This window comes from Anguilla rostrata, chromosome 13, assembly GCF_018555375.3.
Source record: "Anguilla rostrata isolate EN2019 chromosome 13, ASM1855537v3, whole genome shotgun sequence".
Lineage (NCBI taxonomy): Eukaryota > Metazoa > Chordata > Actinopteri > Anguilliformes > Anguillidae > Anguilla > Anguilla rostrata.
Window position 1 is genome coordinate 41,675,372 of NC_057945.1, and position 19,777 is coordinate 41,695,148.

The window sequence follows — 19,777 nt, forward strand, 5'->3', positions numbered from 1 at the left end:
TGGGGACAGGGGGACAGTGGGGACAGGGGACAGTGGGGACAGGGGCAGTGGGAACAGTGGGGACAGTGGGGACAGGGGGCAGTGGGAATGACAGTGGGACAGGGGGCAGGGGACAGTGGGGACAGTGGGGACAGGGGGCAGTGGGGACAGGGGACAGTGGGGACAGGGGACAGTGGGGACAGTGGGGACAGGGGACAGTGGGGACAGGGGACAGTGGGGACAGTGGGGACAGGGGACAGTGGGGACAGGGGACAGTGGGGACACGTGGGGACAGTGGGGACAGGGGGCAGTGGGGACAGGGGACAGGGGGACAGTGGGGACAGGGGACAGTGGGACAGTGGGACAGTGGGGACAGTGGGGACAGGGGCATGGGACAGTGGGGACAGGGGGAGGGACAGTGGGGACAGGGACAGTGGGGACAGGGGACAGGGGGACAGTGGGGACAGGGGACAGTGGGGACAGTGGGAACAGTGGGGACAGGGGACAGTGGGGACAGGGGACAGTGGGGACAGTGGGGACAGGGGACAGTGGGGACAGTGGGGACAGTGGGGACAGTGGGGACCAGGGGACAGTGGGACAGTGGGGGACAGTGGGGACAGTGGGGACAGTGGGGACAGGGGACAGTGGGGACAGTGGGGACAGGGGACAGTGGGGACAGTGGGGACAGGGGACAGGGGACAGTGGGGACAGTGGGGACAGGGGACAGGGGACAGGGGACAGTGGGAACAGCGCTATCAGGCAGCCTCTGAGCTTCACTGCCGGCAGTGAACGTGGATTCCTTGGAGGGGAAATGTGTTATGTGAGGGATACCTGAATTACAGGTGAGAAATGCCCAGAATAAAGCGCAGTCCTTTGTTGTGACATGTTTCATGTTTGCGTAATGTCAGCGTAGTGATGTAGGTGGAAGTTCCTGACAGATCTGTTACTTCAGTGCCAAAAGTTCACTTCCTGTTGCTGCTGGATTTATCCGCCGGAACAAGTGTTGGATATTTATTGAATGATATAGTACGCACACTAACCAGTAATATTAATGCGTTTTAGATCACAGCTCAGAAATCAAATACTGGTCATTTGAAAGTACTGTATGTGAAATACCTCGTTGACGTACAAATACTTTACAGATCTATTTACAAGTACATTCCTGAATCCAAATACTTCGTTTGAAAATCATTTGTGCCGAATGAATTGCATGAATGTATTAAAAATGCCCAAATCATGTATTTACCGGGGCCGTGCTCCACAGACCTCTGTGCCTTGTGTGCAAAGTTAAAATGGAGTGAAAAAACACAAAGATGGCCAATTCCCCCTAATATCTCACCGCTGATTGGGTCAGTAATTCAGTCTGCAGTCATGTTTTACCCAGGCCTTCCTCTGTGAGGTGTGGTATCAGACATGTCTTTATTGTCATGGAGAGAGAGAGAGCAAAGCAGAATGGAGCCAGCGCAAAGATTAATGGGAGTTGGACTGTATCTTTAGAAGCTGTAACAGACTATATAAATAGTGGTTTTATATCGCTCTGTGAGATACACTTTATGTATGCGTGAACAAATTTGCATTCACTGCTCACTTGTTTGTGGAAAAAATCATTAAATTCGTTAAAAAAACAAAACAAATTACACCTTGTATTTCAACATGTTCATGTTAGTACTCGTGAGTAAATAAGGCAGTTGCTAGATGTCGATTTCCCTTTTTATTTAATAAAGCCACGTTTGTATACATTACCAAAAAAAGAAAACCACATTACTGCAGCAACATTCTTTATGTCCAAACCCCTGGGGTGTCCCTCAGCGTATGACTCTTCCTCCTCTTCCTCCCAATTTCATTCATAAAATCATTTCAGCAACGAAACTCGCTGACCTTTTCCACAGAAAACCACAGAATTTTGACTTCTATTATTGTGTTATTGTGTGAATTTGTCTTACTGCTTGCTTATGTGATTTTGAATTTATTTTTACAAGAAAGGACATAAAATATTTTATTCAATGTTTTTTTTAGTAGTATTCAATAGTTAGGATGGTGAGGCAGAGTTGTGTTTGTAGCTCAATTAATTTTGGGCAGTAAGTCAGACTGCCTTTGATGTAGTTGGGCAGGTACTTTAACATTTCTAAGGGGAAACAAATACATTTTTGTTCATGTGGTGAAATGAGTGTTTCCAGAGTTCGTTGTTTTACCTGTCAGACGTCACACGTGTGATTCCTCAGGCAGAAGCAAAGCTGAATATTCCATTTTTCAGTTGGAACTCGTTTCACAATGTGATGCAAACAGAGGCGCCGCCCAGTTCCTGTGGCTTTACTAGAAAAGCAGAAGTGGAAACACGAACAGTTTAATAGTTTTCGTAGTTTTTTCTTCACCTTCCTCGCAGCCATGTTATGCAATGTGCATCTAAGGAAGTATTTTGAGGAAACACGGTGAACTCAGTTATGAAACATTTCAGAAACTTCGAAATTTTTTAATTGTACTCTTTCACCAGTGTCAGTGTCCACTCTCCATTTTGCTGTCATTCACAGCGATTTCAGATTTAGCCATTTTTAGGGGCAAGGCTGAATTGTGCAACGCCAAATTTACAGTGGACACTAAGGCCCAATCACAAGGCAGTAAGGCCAAAAATCTAAAAAGTTACAAGAGAGGAGCATATATATAAGTGCACAACTATTCATACCAAAACCATACCAAGCCATAAAACTGTTACCATACCAAGCCATAAAACTGTTACAATACCGTGAAACTGTTACCATACCAAGCCATGAAACTGTTACCATACCAAGCCATAAAACAGGTTCAAATCAAGCCATAAAACAAGCTTATGGCAGGCACTGGTGTGGATGAATTTAATATTTCTAGACATATACAAATACATGCTAATATTTACTAATATTTATCCTAATCCTTAAATGCATGAAGTGCTTTTCACCTGCTTACCAGCAGGGGCAGTGTTATGCACTGTTTTCTGGAACAGGTCGGTGATGAAGTCATCAACCTGACCTCACCTGTTCCCCTACCTGGATACGAGTCACCCTGCAGCAGAGCAGAGTTATTTCCTCATACATTCTTTTCTGTAAAAGCCTAAATGTTTTTCAGCTGGGGGAATTACTGCCAGCGTATTGTTTTTGACTTATAAGAAATTACTCCATGAATACACACTTCCTCCATTGTATGTACATGCATTTGCACAGATGATGTAAATGTATAATTTCTAGACACTCCCCAATAAAAATAAGGAAAAGCGGAATGCAAATGAGGAGCTGCATCTGTAATATGTCCCTGGATGTGAGAGAACCCTATAAAATGGGTACCTGTGGGGTTTGGAGAGCAAGTCTCAGGACTGGAAGATTCACCTACTGTCTGCTCTTCAGAAGAAAGCCTGTGAGTAGTCTCTGCGCTGTACACGCAACAGCTAGATATTAAAATGTGCCATTTTTCACTGTCTGTTGAATACAGTACATAATTTTGGGCTGTTTCTGAGAGATGTGCATTCCGTAGTTTGTTTAATCTGGAGTGAGATGCGGAGGTAACTGGTGGGATTATATTAAAATGTGTTCAGAGTGGACGTGTGGGATTATATTAAGACGTGTTCAGAGTGGACGTGTGGGATTATATTGAGACGTGTTCAGAGTGGACGTGTGGGATTATATTGAGACGTGTTCAGAGTGGATGTGTGGGATTATATTGAGACGTGTTCAGAGTGGACGTGTGGGATTATATTGAGATGTGTTCAGAGTGGACGTGTGCTGCTCTTCCTGGGATAATGGTGTTTGACCGGAGCGCCTCTCTGTCCAACAGGAGCATGAACGCGTCCGTTTCTCTTCTCTGTCTCTGCTTCCTCGCCCTCCTCCCTGCTGAGGCTAAACCGTTCCATCGAGTCCAGCTTCAGGGCTGCGCTGCCAACGTTCGCCTGCACGAGCTCAGCAAGCACCTGACTGCCATACTGCAGCACGTTGTGAGTACAGGGGTCTGCCAGTCTTCCCCACGGACGTGTTCCTCCTTTATTCACGCTCTGAGTAAATGTTGCAGAAATGCCAGTGGAAGTTTCCATGCTGGCCAGCTCTGGGACTCCTGCGGTGGTTTGACTTTGTTTAAATCTCCTCTCTTTCAGTCCGATGGGGATCCAGACATTGCCATCATTACGAACAGAGTGCTGAACTCTGTCCAGGTACGCGCTTTACTGACACACACAGCTTTTATTAAATACTGTCCTTCAGAGTCTTTTCGTGTGCAGAGTTATTTAGTTTGGACAAAGCTAACGGACCAGTCAGAATACTGTGTCCTAAAAAGGTCCTGGTTGGAGACGAGTAAAAGGCATCGAAGGACGTTTTCTGAGAAGCTGACAGTGTTGGGCTGTGTCTGCTTTGAGCTTCACGTTCATTAGCAGTTCCTGGTTTGCAGTTCTGTGAACTCAATATTTCAGCATAACGGCTACGTAGCTCTTTGTCTCGAGTACGGACTCGGGTGGTGGTGTGGGGTGTCAGGTTTTATGGAGAGGTACCAGAAGGTTCTGGTAGCATCTGTGATTTACTGGGCCACAGCCAGGTCGTGTAGAAGCAGACCTGCTCCTCTTTCTGTGTGACATCACTGATGACACCACGGCTGAGACTGTGTGCTCCTCGCAGCCTGTGGACAGGTGCTGCTTCCTGAAGGAGCTGATGGATTTCTACCTGCATGCGGTGTTCTCCCGCTGTAATGGCGTGCTTCCTCTGCTGGTCCAGAAACACGCCAGCCCCCTGGCCAACAGCTTCTTCACCATCAGCCAAGACCTGCAGGCCTGTGTGAGTACGGTGGCCCGGACTGGACAAACAGGGCTCCACACTTCCACTGTTAGATGCACTTTGTCTTCAGCTTTTAGAGTTTATTTTATGAGAATACGGAAAGACGACCTCTGATACGCTGAAGAGCGAAAGCAGCTGGTTAGACTCAGAATTCAGCCAGCTGTGCGATTCATAAACACAGGAGCAGCTTCCTAGCCTGTGCTGTCTCGAGGCATGGTGTAACAGACACTTGACAGGTTGAACTCATACTGTAACTGTGGTATCTGTCAAGTTTTATGAATCTGTTTTAGGATAGCATTTATGATATTTTGATAGAACACTGTTGACTGGTGAAGGGAGGGGTGGGGGGCGGGGTTTGAAAGATGTTAGTGTTTTAATGGATGTGTGCTTGTCCTGCTCCCCCCTACCCCCAAACAGGGATGTGAATGCGGAGGGGACGCTCTTCTGAAAATACAGAGCATCCGGAGAACGTTTGAAAAGGTGCGTCAGGTGTGGGCAGGGGTTGAGCGGTCGGCAGGTGTTGCCGCAGTAACGCTGGCAGGTGTTGCCGCAGTAACGCTGGCAGGTGTTGCCGCAGTAACGCTGGCAGGTGTTGCCGCAGTAACGCTGGCAGGTGTTGCCGCAGTAACGCTGGCAGGTGTTGCCGCAGTAACGCTGGTGTGCAGCTCAGTCTGAAGTTCCTCCCTGCTGTGGAACGAACCCTAACCCTGACCTACGCCTCGTCTATTTACAGATGGAGCAGGGCGCGGGGGTGGAGAAGGCCCTGTGTGACCTGGAGATCCTTCTGTCCTGGATGGAGCACCAGCTGTAGCTGGCCTGCAGGCCTCTGTTGTTTACTTTAGTATCAGGCCTGTTATTGGTCAGTTTATTTATGTGCTATATTTATTTATGCATTGCAGATATTTATTAATAAGTATTTCATTTTAGCCCTCTGGAAAAATGCTGTTTCTACTAGATATTTATTTAGCATTTGAGTCATTTTTCTGAAGTAGGCACAATGTGCCACAGGACAGTTACAGCTGGGTACAGCTGCAGTCATGCAGTCATGCAGTCATGGCCCTGAAGATTAGAATCTCACTGCCCTGCACTGGGTACAGCTGCAGTCATGGCCATGAAGATCAGTTTTAAGCGTGTTGTCACCAATGCTGCTGTCTTACTGTTTAAGAAACACTAATGAATAAAAACCTTGAATTGCATTTCCACAAGCGTGTTTTAGCATTGTTCAGTAATGTTGCATGCTCACACACACACACCTCTGCATACATGCATGAATGTCTTTCATAAAACAGGGTACATGTGTATGTACATTCTAAATGCGCACAATATGCATTCATTATCTGCTGGGTAATTTCCAAATTAAAGTCCCAAATTTGTCCAACTGGTTTTGTGCCCATCAATGAAGTAATGCTCCTTTAGTGCTCACCACTGTCCTCTAGAGGAGCTAAGCCCCAGCACTAATCACTGTGGAATGAATGAGTCCATACTTTTTCTGCACCTTCTCTTTGGCCAAAGTGGATGAATGAACATGCAAACTGAACTGCCTGGGCTGTTGAGTGGCTCATCTTGCTAAGGATCTGTTCAAGTGTGTGGATGGGCCCCACAGTCTGGTATCTGTTAAGGCTCTGTTCCAGTGTATGGATGGGCCCGACAGTCTGGTATCCGTTAAGGCTCTGTTCCAGTGTGTGGATGAGCCCCATGGTCTGGTATCTGTTAAGGTTCTGTTCAAGTGTGTGGATGGGCCCCACAGTCTGATATCTGTTAAGGTTCTGTTCCAGTGTGTGGATGGGCTCCATGGTCTGGTATCTGTTCAGGCTCTGTTCCAGTGTGTGGATGGGCCCCGCAGTCTGGTATCTGTTAAGGCTCTGTTCCAGTGTGTGGATGGGCCCCATGGTCTGGTATCTGTTAAGGTTCTGTTCCAGTGTGTGGATGGGCCCCATGGTCTGGTATCTGTCAAGGCTCCGTTCCAGTGTGTGGATGGGCCCCATGGTCTGGTATCTGTTCAGGCTCTGTTCCAGTGTGTGGATGAGCCCCACAGTCTGGTATCTGTTAAGGCTCTGTTCCAGTGTGTGGATGGGCCCCGTGGTCTGGTATCTGTTAAGGTTCTGTTCCAGTGTGTGGATGGGCCCCATGGTCTGGTATCTGTCAAGGCTCTGTTCCAGTGTGTGGATGGGCTCCGTGGTCTGGTATCTGTTAAGGCTCTGATCCAGTGTGTGGATGGGCCTCATGGTCTGGCATTTGTTAAGGCTCTGTTCCAGTCTGTGGATGAGCCCCATGGTCTGGTATCTGTTAAGGCTCTGTTTCAGTGTGTGGATGGCCCCCATGGTCTGGTATCTGTTAAGGCTCTGTTCCAGTGTGTGGATGGGCCCCATGGTCTGGTATCTGTCAAGGCTCTGTTCCAGTGTGTGGATGGGCCCCGTGGTCTGGTATCTGTTAAGGCTCTGATCCACTGTGTGGATGGGCCTCATGTTCTGGCATTTGTTAAGGCTCTGTTCCAGTGTATGGATGAGCCCCATGGTCTGGTATCTGTTAAGGCTCTGTTTCAGTGTGTGGATGGGCCCCATGGTCTGGTATCTGTTAAGGCTCCATTTCAGTGTGTGGATGGGCCCCATGGTCTGGTATCTGTTCAGGCTCTGTTCCAGTGTGTGGATGGGCCCCATAGTCTGGTATCTGTTAAGGCTCTGTTTCAGTGTGTGGATGGCCCCCATGGTCTGGTATCTGTTAAGGCTCCGTTCCAGTGTGTGGATGGAGTATCTGCAGTGTTTGAGTGTTTGCCCTGTTTTCAGCAGGGCTGTCAAAGCCAGTTCCTGCAGATCTACCGTCCTGTAGGCTTTCACTGCCCTCCTGTGGCCATTCAGAGAATAGCACACAGCCCACACACTTTGTGTTCCTTATAAATATCCAAAGATTATACTTTGCTCATTCTTATAAATATGGATATCTTTTATATTACACTGTCAACCATGCAAAGGACTAACTGTTTACTTATTAAAAGGTATATAAAGTATAAAAGGTGGTGCGATACCTAGTGTCTACATTTCATGGGGCGACATAGCTCAGGAGGTAAGACCGATTGTCTGGCAGTCGGAGGGTTGCCTGTTCAAACCCCGCCCTGGGCGTGTCGAAGTGTCCTTGAGCAAGACACCTAACCCCTAACTGCTCTGGCGACTGAGAGGCATCAATTGTAAAGTGCTTTGGATAAAAGCGCTATATAAATGCAGTCCATTAAGACCATGTGTAAAACAGAACAAAGAGCTGATGAAATTAAAACATACAAAATACGCTTCTTAGATTTTAAATACATGCACACAGAAAACAGAACAAAGTAGAAATCAAATGAAACTGTTTTTATTTATTTGACATTTTAATTCTTAGCTTCCACAATTAAAATATAATTTTCCCATCAAAAAATAAATAGCTATAAGATAGGATCTAAAAAATCCTAAACACAGAAGCAACACAGTTAATAAATTAAGACATCTGTTACATACATTTCTTTGTATTTAAATTTTTTTCCCTTCCTTTGGAAGAATTCATGTGCAGCTGACACAACCTACCCACCCCCCTCCTCAATCCCCCCCCGCCCCCCTTTGTTAACCAGGTGAGACTCCTTGCACCGGAGCCATAAAAACCATAAAATAAATAGTCTATTGGCAACAAAACTGTTTTAAAATATATTACCATATTATTAAATACAACTTAATTAAATATTAATTAATTAAATATGTCGCTGTGCCATGACAGTGTATGAATGTTTTTTGTTTTTTAAATGCTCTGCTTCTGCACAGGTCCGCGGTGCAGTGATTGGATTGGGTCTGATGGGACGGTCATGGCCTTCTTAGCTGCGGATTGGCTGAGGACATTCCCTCACTCTGCTCTGTCAGGAATGGTGCCTAAGATGGTGGAACCCATCCAGCCAATCCAGGAGAGAGTCCAGCTCCCCCATGGCCTTCACCGCGCCCTCCTTCTGGTTCAGCTGCAGAGCATCATGGGTAAATATGTTACAACCACGCATATAAAATCTGGAGTAAGCACTGCCAAATCCTTCAGGAAGCCCCTCCCCCTTTATAGTCAGGTGACTTACCTTATCAAAGCTGGCCTGAATATCTGCAAATTTGTGGCTGGTGTGTTCGTGGCAGTGACACTGCATGTGAGCATGCTGAAGAAACAGAAGAGTAAACCGTCAGTCAAAGCACACTCGTACACACTGATACTCGCTGATACTGATACTCGCTGATACTGATACTCACTGATACTGATACTCACTGATACTGATACACACTGATACTGATACTCACTGATACTGATACACACTGATACTGATACTCAGGTGGTGGTGTGCTACACTAACACGGTGAAAAAGCCTCTCTTTCTGAGCGTGCTCTCAGGCGTGTTGGGGTGCGTGAGGTGTGGTGTGTGTTGTGCAGGCTACACTAACGCGGTGCAAAAGCCTCTCTTCCTGAGCGTGCTCTCAGGCGTGTTGGGGTGCGTGAGGTACAGTGTGTGGTGTGCAGGCTAAGCTAACGCGGTGCAAAAGCCTCTTTTTCTGAGCGTGCTCTCAGGCGTGTTGGGGTGCGTGAGGTACAGTGTGTGGTGTGCAGGCTAAGCTAACGCGGTGCAAAAGCCTCTCTTCCTGAGCGTGCTCTCAGGCGTGTTGGGGTGCGTGAGGTACAGTGTGTGGTGTGCAGGCTAAGCTAACGCGGTGGGAACGCCTCTCTTTTTGAGCGTGCTCTCAGGCGTGTTGGGGTGCGTGAGGTACAGTGTGTGGTGTGCAGGCTGAGCTAACGCGTTGGGAACGCCTCTCTTTCTGAGCGTGGTCTCAGGCGTGTTGGGGTGCGTGAGGTACAGTGTGTGGTGTGCAGGCTAAGCTAACGCGGTGGGAACGCCTCTCTTCCTGAGCATGCTCTCAGGCGTGTTGGGGTGCGTGAGGTACAGTGTGTGGTGTGCAGGCTAAGCTAACGCGTTGGGAACGCCTCTCTTTCTGAGCGTGCTCTCAGGCGTGTTGGGGTGCGTGAGGTGCGGTGTGTGGTGTGCAGGCTAAGCGTACTCACACACTGGCGCAGGTCCTTCTTGATGCTGAGGAAGGAGTTGGCCAGGTTGCTGGTGCTCCTCCTGACGTGAGACTGCCCTGTGCTGTAGCTGCTGAACACTCTCTCCACGTAGAAACGCAGCAGCATCCTCAGGAAACAGCAGCTCTCCGTGGGCTGGGGGGGGGCAGGGGGGGCAGGGGGTGTGAGAAGGGTCTGATTTTTTCTCCTCGTGTCATGCCTGTAGACTTGACTTGGCTTGGCTTTTCCCTCCACCTGTCTATAGTCAGCTGTATGACCGATCACTCCAGTATGATATTAATGGGGGATAATCACTCATGTGTGATATTAATGGGGGATAATCACTCAGGTGTGGAATTAATGGGGGATAATCACTCAGGTGTGGAATTAGTGGGGGATAATCACTCAGGTGTGGACTTAATGGGGGATAATCACTCAGGTGTGGTATTAATGGGGGATAGGCCCCTGATTCCCATTCACCGTTAGGATAAAAAACCAAAGCAAGTGTCATAAAATTGTAATCATCTTGAAATTCAATAGAGTGAACAGCACGTTATTAGATAGGATTTAGCTCTCAAATTTTAGTTTCTATATTAATAGTTAAGAATATACCATCAGTGCATATCAGACAGCATACAACACTATTTGATACACATGAACTTAACCCATTATACCACACTGGATTCAGTTCCTGGTGGGTTTAAAACAATTTTATGCTTTTAGATTCAACAACTACCTTTTTTAGTTTAGCTACACACACACACACACACACACACACATACCTGCACATCTTTCATAGTGTGTGACTTGAGGAGCCTCAGGCCCATATGGCTGTCCTCCGTCAGCTGTAGAAACAGAAGTTACAGCATCACAGGCTGTCCTTAGAGAAGACTGCAGTGAGAGGAACCTGCGGCCATGTGACCGCATTCCAGCTGCGCATTCCGTCTCTACATTCCAGCTGCGCATTCCGTCTGCATGGCGCGGAGCGATTTAAACAGAGCTGAGCGAGGGTCCCCTCTGGGGAGTACATTTGGCCTCTAGGGGGAACTGTTGCCGAATTTATGCTGTGTCTCTGACACTGCCAGGTATATGCTGAGTGTGTCAGAACCAGTCACTAAACCGATCTGGGCAGGTATATGTGTGTCAGAACCAGTCACTAAACTGATCTAGGCAGGTATATGTGTGTCAGAACCAGTCACTAAACCGATCTGGGCAGGTATATGTGTGTCAGAACCAGTCACTAAACTGATCTGGGCAGGTATATGTGTGTCAGAACCAGTCACTAAACCGATCTGGGCAGGTATATGTGTGTCAGAACCAGTCACTAAACTGATCTGGGCAGGTATATGTGTGTCAGAACCGTCCTAAACTGATCTGGGCAGGTATATGTGTGTCGAACAGTCACTAAACCGATCTGGGCAGGTATATGTGTGTCAGAACCAGTCACTAAACTGATCTGGGCAGGTATATGTGTGTCAGAACCAGTCACTAAACCGATCTGGGCAGGTATATGTGTGTCAGAACCGGTCACTAAACCGATCTGGACAGGTATATGTGTGTCAGAACCAGTCACTAAACTGATCTGGGGACATGTACAGAGAAAGGATCCGAACCCAAGTCATAGGGCTGCTGACGTCAGCATGGTGGGCGTGGCCCAGGAGCGGGAACTGACGTTCCGCTGAGGCGTCTGACATCCCCCCCAGCCCCACCCCCTCAGAGGGGTGCAGGACACTGCCATCACACCTGCATATGCTCTCTGACTCATTCTTTGTGTGTCTGATCTCTATTGTGTGAGATGTTAGTGATGACTCTTTCTGATAAAGGTATAGACGTAGTCAGAAAGTCCTGCCGTACGTCCCTTCCACCCATGAACTCGCCAGCTGACTTCACTAATTAGTTCTACCTCTTGGCTGTAGAATTGCGCTAATTAGCAAATCCAGGTGATTGGAACAGAATACTGGGGAGGACTTTTACTTTCTGAACCTGGATTTTCCAGCTCTGGGTATGAGAACTATGTCAGTAACGTGAACAGAGCGGAAATATAACGAGCAGTCCTAAAGACGGCAGTCTGTCAGAGGAACAGGGCGGGGTGTTTTTGGTGAGTGTTAGCGGGGCGGGGCTCGCCCCTCGGCTGATTCGCCGGTGTGCTGTCAGGTGCTCACCATGCTCTGGCGGATCTCGCTGAAGTACTGCTTCAGCTCCTGCGTGTGCACGTTGATGACGCATTGCCCCAGGTGCAGCTGCCTGCTCGCAGTGAACGGCAGACAGGAAGCCAGCAGCGCAAAGAGCAGCAGACACGATACGAACCGGCGCCCCCTGGTGTCCATTGTGTGCATTGATCTGGAATCACAGGGAGTCTTAGATTGTATTTCAGTCTTCATCAAGAGCACAAGACCACAGCCTTTAAGGCCTTTTGAGAGGTTAAAGCAAAGCCAGATTACATGGAGAATGCCGAACATTCATTTTTATCCTATTTGTTTTTATTCACTTTTTCTGTTTGTCTCATTAGCTAATGGAGTAAAAACAATCATATATTTGTACCAGACCTGGGTCAAATACAAATACGTATTTGTATTTATGTTTGAAAATATATGTAAATACATATTTAAAGTATTTTCAAATGCATTTACACATGAAATACTTTGTATTCGATTTATATTAATTATTTTAATGGAAAACCTAATACGTTCCCAAATAGTATTTTAAAAATGCATACTATAAATGCATACAAATAAATACTTTCCTAGTAAACCAAATATTTTTTCAAATAGTATTTAGAGCCTTTTAAAAATACATTAAAATACAAATACAATTTTAAAATATTTTGAAATATTTCAGTGATAGACAACAAGACAACAGAAATGACCGAGCCAGCAACAATGTAGGCCTCATACTGAAAGGGGTATCCCAGAGTTCTCTGTGCAACGTTTGTGAGTGGCCCTCGATGTGATGTCAGTGAGCTGTAATACTGAGGGCACTCCAGTGTATTTCCTCTTTTTTTCTGTTGTCAGGGCGTTTGCCAGCCATATGTACAGTTCCATCTTTTACATTTTGTAAGGTTAGACACTGATAAAGTAGAATTCAGCTATGCATATTCGCTACCAATTAACAACAGAAATCAGTACAATTGAACTGGGGCCATCAGCAGTCACCTGACACGTTCTCATCAAAAAACTGAAATACTGTCCTCTAATTAGACAAAATGCTTTTCAGAGGTTTCCGCATATCCAGTGATTTTCAAGTCTTTCAAATGCTTGATGCAATTGCACATGTTGCACCACTGGCCTTATGTCGTAATATAATAATAATTCCATTAAATAAAGCAGTTTGTATGTGAAAATTCAGTATTAAACTTTTTTTTAAAGACATATCTGAAAGTAATTACAAATACATGCAAATGATCCTTAAATGTATTTGCCAATACATTTTATAATTTAAGTACTCAGTATTTGTAAATTCTGTATTTCAAATAATTTCTAAAAGAAAAGTATTTAAAAGTAATTAAAATACTTTAAATATATATTTGACTCAGGTCTGATTTGTACAAATTGTACAAGTTATTCCAAACAGCTAGATATGTGAGTCTGTCTATTTGTGCATATAAGTGTTAAATAGCAAACTGAATAGCAAACTGCAGAATAATATTCAATGTATGCACTGTAATTCACTAAAATGTAAAATGTGTGTTTCAAAACTTATCACTGCAATAATTTAAAATTAATTATATAATGTAAAATTTCTATCATACATCAATCGCTTAAGATGTAATGGTCTTTCTTTATGGTGTATGAATGAGATTTTGGTTACCTGAGAGTCTTGTTGGTTCTGAGTTGTCTGTCGAAAGAGTTCTCTGTCGATGCTCATGCTTGTTGCTGCTCTCTTATATAGGAGAAACGGCAGCTTGGGGGAATTTGGAAGTGCCTTTGCTGAGCTGGGTATTTACCTGTCTGAATTTACTGTAGTAGGAAATACTTTCCACAGTTGGGTGAGTTACCTCAAAGGAAATTTCGCGAGTGAAGAACAGGAAAAGGGAGGAGCGCAATTCTTAATTGTTTTAAAAAGAATGCTGACATATTTCTCTAGTTCCTTGAGTGTTTTGATTTTCTCCTGTGGGGTTCAGTAGGGAAGCCTCAAATTTCTGCAGTGATGCGTGAGAAAATCTGTCTTTGTAAGGAAGAAAATAAATAAGCTTGGAGGTACCTAACTAAATGTTTACACAAGTAAAGTTGGTTGAATATTAGAAAAATGTGTATTTGTTTCATGAACATGACCATGTTAACATATGGTAACACAGGCCAGCATAAAATCCCACTGGCGGCAATGTGGCCTTAAACAGGCTGATTTCTTATTTTTACTCTGTAGATGTGGTCATTGTAGCAGGGACTGCATTAAAACCCTAGCTTGAGCATTTCTGTCAAATTTAAAATGAGGGTAGTTTCATTCATTTTAAATTCATCTTGTAATTTATACATTGTGTAACATGAAATAAGCATTATCAGTTAGCCTAGTTAAACTCAGTTTCATTTTGTTGTGTTATTGTAGTTTAGTGTAGTTGCTTGTGGTAAGAAATAAGTCAATATGACGATCTCTTCAGTTCAATGTCACTTGCATTATCAAATGTAATTCATGCCTTTAGAAATTATAGGCCAGTCTCAATAACTCCACAATGCATTTTGCTCTTAATTTTGAGAAAAACATGGGGCTCTAGGTCGGACATCCAACTAAACGATGTGCCTGAAAAATATCATGTGTAGTTCCAGTCAGACAGTTATTATTATTATTATTCTTATTATTATTATTATTATTATTGTTATTATTATTATTATTATTATTATTATTATTAATAATAATATTATTATTAATAATAATAATAATAATATATGTGTGTGTGTGTTAAATGATAACTTTAAGATTTTTAAAAATGGTGGAAATGCAACTGGGGAGTACAAGTGTACCTGCATCTATACTGGCTCAATTTTGGCATTGTTGGATTAGGGCATCGCTGGATTGGGGCATTACTGGATTAGGGCATTACTGGATTTGGGCATTACTGGATTAGGGCATTACTGAATTAGGGCATTGCTGGATTTGGGCATTACTGGATTAGGGCATTGCTGGATTAGGACATAATTGGATTTGGGCATTGCTGGATTAGGGCATTGCTGGATTTGGGCATTACTGGATTAGGGCATTGCTGGATGAGGACATAATTGGATTTGGGCATTGCTGGATTAGGGCATTGCTGGATTAGGGTATGACCAGATTAGGGCATTACTGGATTTGGGCATTACTGGATTAGGGCATTGCTGGATTTGGGCATTACTGGATTAGTTCATCACTGGATTTGGGCATTACTGGATTTGGGCATTACTGGATTAGGGCATTGCTGGATTTGGGCATTGCTGGATTAGGGCATTGCTGGATGAGGACATAATTGGATTTGGGCATTGCTGGATTAGGGTATGACCGGATTAGGGCATCGCTGAATTTGGGGATCCCTGGATAGGGGCACAGATGGATTAGGTAATCATTGGCTTGGCCATTGTTGGCTTCTACGGCACTGATATTTTACCATCAAAATGTGAAACATTTATTGTTAGCAATTTCTACTGCTAATGTAAGATGGAATATTTAATATTTAATAATATGTAAAAACAAAATAATAAAAATCTGGCTAGATCACTATCTTCCACAATCAAGATATATTTGCTGAGCTGTGATCCCATTGTTATCTGTAAACACCTGCTTTCCTCTGTCTGAATAAAGTTAAAATGAGGCCACACCATTCAATCGCCTTTTTTAAAATGCATATTTTTATGAAAGTTTTAGCCGACATGTTTGATGCTATTTGTCTGTATTTTGGGATGCAGCCTTATATGGAAAGTGTTTCTGAGTGTCATAAACATTGAACATATATTATTTCAATTTGGCATTGATTTTCGAATGTGTTAAATCACAAGAGCTTTCATTCATTCATTCATTCATTCATTCATTTATTCGGTGCAACTGTTTCCTGTACTCAATTTAGCCTCGACTGTTCCTCGAAAACTCTGCTCCTCCCACTCATTACCGTTTCCTTTCATCAGCCAGGAACTTCCTTGTGTGTCATTCATTAATTCAGCTTTGTTTACAGTTGAGTAATATCACACAAGGATATGGGAAGTAAATTGGCATGCCAAACCAAAATCAAAGTTTCCACCTAAAGGAAATGCTTTGGCGGGTAGGTAGTTAATTAAAAGTGACGTTTATGTTTTCCTGGCATATGCTGCACAGGTGCTGATGTAATCATATCAGCCCGAAACACGTCTCTCTGCATTCCTCACTGCTCCTGCCGCGTCACCACCATGGATTTTGCAATTAGGCAAGAAACCGAAAGCATCATTATATATTTCTGTATTTCTATTTATATTTTGGAATTCACACAGAATAGTTGCAAACCATGAGCAGCACAGCCGGGCAGTCCGTGCTGCTCAGCATGTTAAAAGAGTAATTACTGGAAGACAGAATCATAGAGGTTATGGAGGGTAAGACTTCAGACGATTGTAGCCTGGGTCACTGGCTGAGCAATCATTGAGCGAGACGATGTTAAAGGCTCACTGGAGGAATTAAAGCTCTCTGAGTGTTCATGTGGCAGGGCCAACCTCAACCATTTTCATCCTTATATTGTTTGGTATAATCTAATTCAAAAGGGAAGAAGAGTTTAACATTTCATTTATGGTAAAATTGTACATTTTCAAAACATGATTTTAACCCCCTCGGCCAGGAAGCCGTTTGTTTGATGTTATTAAAATTAACAAAAAAATCCAGGAACATGATCGTGGTTAAATAATGGGGCTTCATTAATGTTATTAAAATGAACATTTACCTTCAATGTAGGAACATGATCATGGTGACATAATGAGCTTTCACATGTGATACACTGCACAAGAGAGGATATTGTACAATACGTGTATTTTTCATGTTTGTGTGTACATGTGTGTTTACATACACACACACATATACATAAACTCCCTGACAAAATATGAGAAACAAGCCAGAAACATTTAGCTGTTTTTCCACCTGTACAATGTTTAGTGTCACTCTAGTTGGCTGTCAGTAGTCAGTATTCATATGAAGGTTTGGGTCTAATTTTTAAATAGTCAGTTAATTAATTTATTTTAGTTAAAAATAAGCAAATTTATATTCTCTATATGCAGTACATGTACTGTGCGTAGAGCACCAGCCTCACTATTATGTAGTACACACTAATAAATTATAAATTATTAAAATATTGTAAATGATAAATTAATACATAGTAACAAATTATGTTAAAATTGCATTTAAAGTGCATTTTTGTGAATTCTACAGTAGGTTGACTGCAGAAATATATGAATTGGAAACTTTTTTGACCACACAGTGGAAATTTGCCCATGGCTTCACCAGACATAAAAGAAACACCCAAAATAAGTACAAAATACAGTAGCAGACATTTCAAAAGACAGATTTATAAAATTTTTATAAAACAGTTAATTTTCTTGCTGAAGTCATGTACTATTATTAATTGCATTTGATAAATACTTGTAAACGTGCATGTGAGGGAAATTTGGTTTTGTAAGGTATACAGTTAAATGGGGGAATTCTTACTTGCCCATGCCTACTAGAAACGGTGATCTATTCATTGGCTTTGGTGTGATGGCTACTCGACCATCAGAGGCAGGCATTTAAAAATAACACAGAGGCTTGACTAACAGATTGTTCTCTGAAAGCATTAATAGTGTCTTGCACTTGCCAGAAGTGACATTTAATGGAGTATTGGGTTAATTTATTGCCTTGTAATTTTATAGTTTTATTTTTATGTTGTTTTTTATTTTATAATTACATTGTATATTATATAAAATATATCATATACAATGCACTTAGTTATATATTTTTTGTGTTTTATACCTATTTCATTATTTTTGATATCCTATGTCATTTACTCCTATGCTTTGTTCACAGGGTGAACATGTAAAAGTGAACTTGGTTCTCATTGTCCTACCCTGTTTAAATAAAGCTGTTAAGTTCATGATTGGAGTAGAATTACAAGTGGAAATTGAGCTAATTGACCCAAACATTGTACCTACAGTAACTACTAAAATATCTACATTGAAAACATTTCAGGTTCAAGTTATTTTTATTAGGGAAAAATCTGTTGTTGAAATGTTGGCCCAAATTGGCCATGGGGCAGCACTGGCAATGTCCCGACATATGAAAGTTAATCAGAATAGAAATTTTATGTTTCAGTTCTTATGTACACACAGTGAACACTAGGGGGCGTAGGTACAATGAGAAACAGCCCAACCTCAGCCACAAAGATGTGGGTGTAGTTATTTGGGGGGGGGGGGGGGGGTGATGACGCCACTTGTTCTGACTTCATTATTCCAATGTCAATATTTTGGGACAAAGATTGGTCAGAATTGTTTTTTTTTCCAGATGTGTACTGTGTGTGATTTGTGTATGTCAGTATTTTGGCTTTTGTTTATGTTCAGATATTATATTTCATCACTACCAGTCGGCTACCTTCCAGAAATCGATACAAAAGCCAATATCTTAATCCTGCTGTCGCATTCCATCTGAATACAAGCTGCCATCTGGAAGGGGTTTCATGTGTGCTGTGTCATAAAACAAACTTTCATATTTATCACAAATCACATTTATGTGTTCAGCAGATTGTGCACTATTTGTGACTAAACTGTACAAATTCCTTTCCTGATGTGACGTGACATACTTCCGCTACTAGTGTTGACGAGTAAATTCCATTGTAGCAATAATGATTAGCATGTTTGTGTTTAAAAATAAATGGTATGGCCTTTAAAAAGCATTTCTGGCAAGACATTGTTTACTCTGAGCCAGTCTTTCCCTCTTGAGTATGCTGTCAGGTAATATGTCTGAAGGCTTGCATGTTTTTGTTTACTTTTTCGGCAGGTGGAAAATCCATCATTTTGACCTGTTGCTACAGGTATCCGCCCACATATTGCAAATACAGAAGAGTTGTATTTTTAGCACGAGCACTATACATGTAATTACCCTCAAATTGACCTGAGGGCGGATGACTAGGTGTGTGTTGTGAATGTGCTGCCTTTGAAAAGCCAGTGAATACTGATGTAGAGAATAGATTAATGATTAAATACTATACCTTCTGTGTGCTGTGATAACATTACGGTTGTGAAAATAATAATCGCCTTACTGTTGAAGGTGGTTTATGTTTACAAATACAAAAGCACAGCATTACAGTGGCCTTGGGAGGCAGGGTACTAACAGTGGCGATGTTGCCCTCCAGTCATAGTGAGACATGTGAACAGACTGGTCTCTCCAGCTCCTCTGTGTTTAGCAGACTGGTCTCTCCAGCTCCTCAGTGTTTAACAGACTGGTCTCTCCAGCTCCTCAGTGTTTAACAGACTGGTCTCTCCAGCTCCTCGGTGTTTAACAGACTGGTCTCTCCAGCTCCTCAGTGTTTAACAGACTGGTCTCTCCAGCTCCTCGGTGTTTAACAGACTGGTCTCTCCAGCTCCTCGGTGTTTAGCAGACTGGTCTCTCCAGCTCCTCAGTGTTTAACAGACTGGTCTCTCCAGCTCCTCAGTGTTTAACAGACTGGTCTCTCCAGCTCCTCGTGTTTACAGACTGGTCTCTCCAGCTCCTCAGTGTTTAACAGACTGGTCTCTCCAGCTCCTCGGTGTTTAACAGACTGGTCTCTCCAGCTCCTCGGTGTTTAGCAGACTGGTCTCTCCAGCTCCTCAGTGTTTAACAGACTGGTCTCTCCAGCTCCTCAGTGTTTAACAGACTGGTCTCTCCAGCTCCTCGGTGTTTAACAGACTGGTCTCTCCAGCTCCTCAGTGTTTAACAGACTGGTCTCTCCAGCTCCTCGGTGTTTAGCAGACTGGTCTCTCCAGCTCCTCAGTGTTTAGCAGACTGGTCTCTCTAGCTCCTCAGTGTTTAGCAGACTGGTCTCTC

General features: G+C 43.5%; 2 protein-coding genes across 3 annotated transcripts; one reads left to right on the top strand and one right to left on the bottom strand.

Moving 5' to 3' along the window:
• The first annotated feature begins 717 nt into the window (after positions 1–717).
• On the top strand, positions 718–5,959 carry LOC135238366 (interleukin-20-like). 2 transcript variants are annotated; one of them, XM_064306159.1, is made up of 6 exons: positions 718–3,363; positions 3,781–3,937; positions 4,094–4,150; positions 4,608–4,763; positions 5,181–5,243; positions 5,497–5,959. In XM_064306159.1, exons 2-6 carry the CDS (start codon positions 3,785–3,787, stop codon positions 5,572–5,574), a joined length of 507 nt encoding a protein of 168 aa, XP_064162229.1. In that variant the 5' UTR covers positions 718–3,363; positions 3,781–3,784; the 3' UTR covers positions 5,575–5,959. The 2 variants fall into 2 exon arrangements, with proteins under 2 accessions (XP_064162229.1, XP_064162228.1); XM_064306158.1 differs by having other exon boundaries at positions 718–3,937.
• Positions 5,960–8,367: 2,408 nt separating this feature from the next.
• LOC135237235 (interleukin-20-like) lies at positions 8,368–13,648 on the bottom strand. Its single transcript, XM_064304121.1, has 6 exons — positions 13,616–13,648; positions 11,971–12,148; positions 10,591–10,653; positions 9,812–9,964; positions 8,845–8,925; positions 8,368–8,736 (listed from the first exon to the last, which is right to left on the bottom strand). The coding sequence occupies exons 2-6, from the start codon at positions 12,142–12,144 to the stop codon at positions 8,641–8,643; spliced, it is 567 nt and encodes a 188-aa protein (XP_064160191.1). The 5' UTR covers positions 12,145–12,148; positions 13,616–13,648; the 3' UTR covers positions 8,368–8,640.
• Positions 13,649–19,777: the final 6,129 nt, after the last annotated feature.

Excerpts from the sequence above, each read along its gene's own strand:
- LOC135237235 (XM_064304121.1), bottom strand. The coding sequence starts at position 12,144 with ATGCACACAATGGACACCAGGGGGCGCCGGTTCGTATCGTGTCTGCTG. Across the intron at positions 10,654-11,970 it reads GCGAGATCCGCCAGAGCATG|CTGACGGAGGACAGCCATAT; the intron begins GTGAGCACCTGA and ends CTGTTTCTACAG. Across the intron at positions 8,926-9,811 it reads AGAAGGACCTGCGCCAGTGT|CTTCAGCATGCTCACATGCA; the intron begins GTGAGTACGCTT and ends ACTCTTCTGTTT.
- LOC135238366 (XM_064306158.1), top strand. The coding sequence starts at position 3,707 with ATGTGTTCAGAGTGGACGTGTGCTGCTCTTCCTGGGATAATGGTGTTT. Across the intron at positions 3,938-4,093 it reads CTGCCATACTGCAGCACGTT|TCCGATGGGGATCCAGACAT; the intron begins GTGAGTACAGGG and ends CCTCTCTTTCAG. Across the intron at positions 4,151-4,607 it reads GAGTGCTGAACTCTGTCCAG|CCTGTGGACAGGTGCTGCTT; the intron begins GTACGCGCTTTA and ends TGCTCCTCGCAG.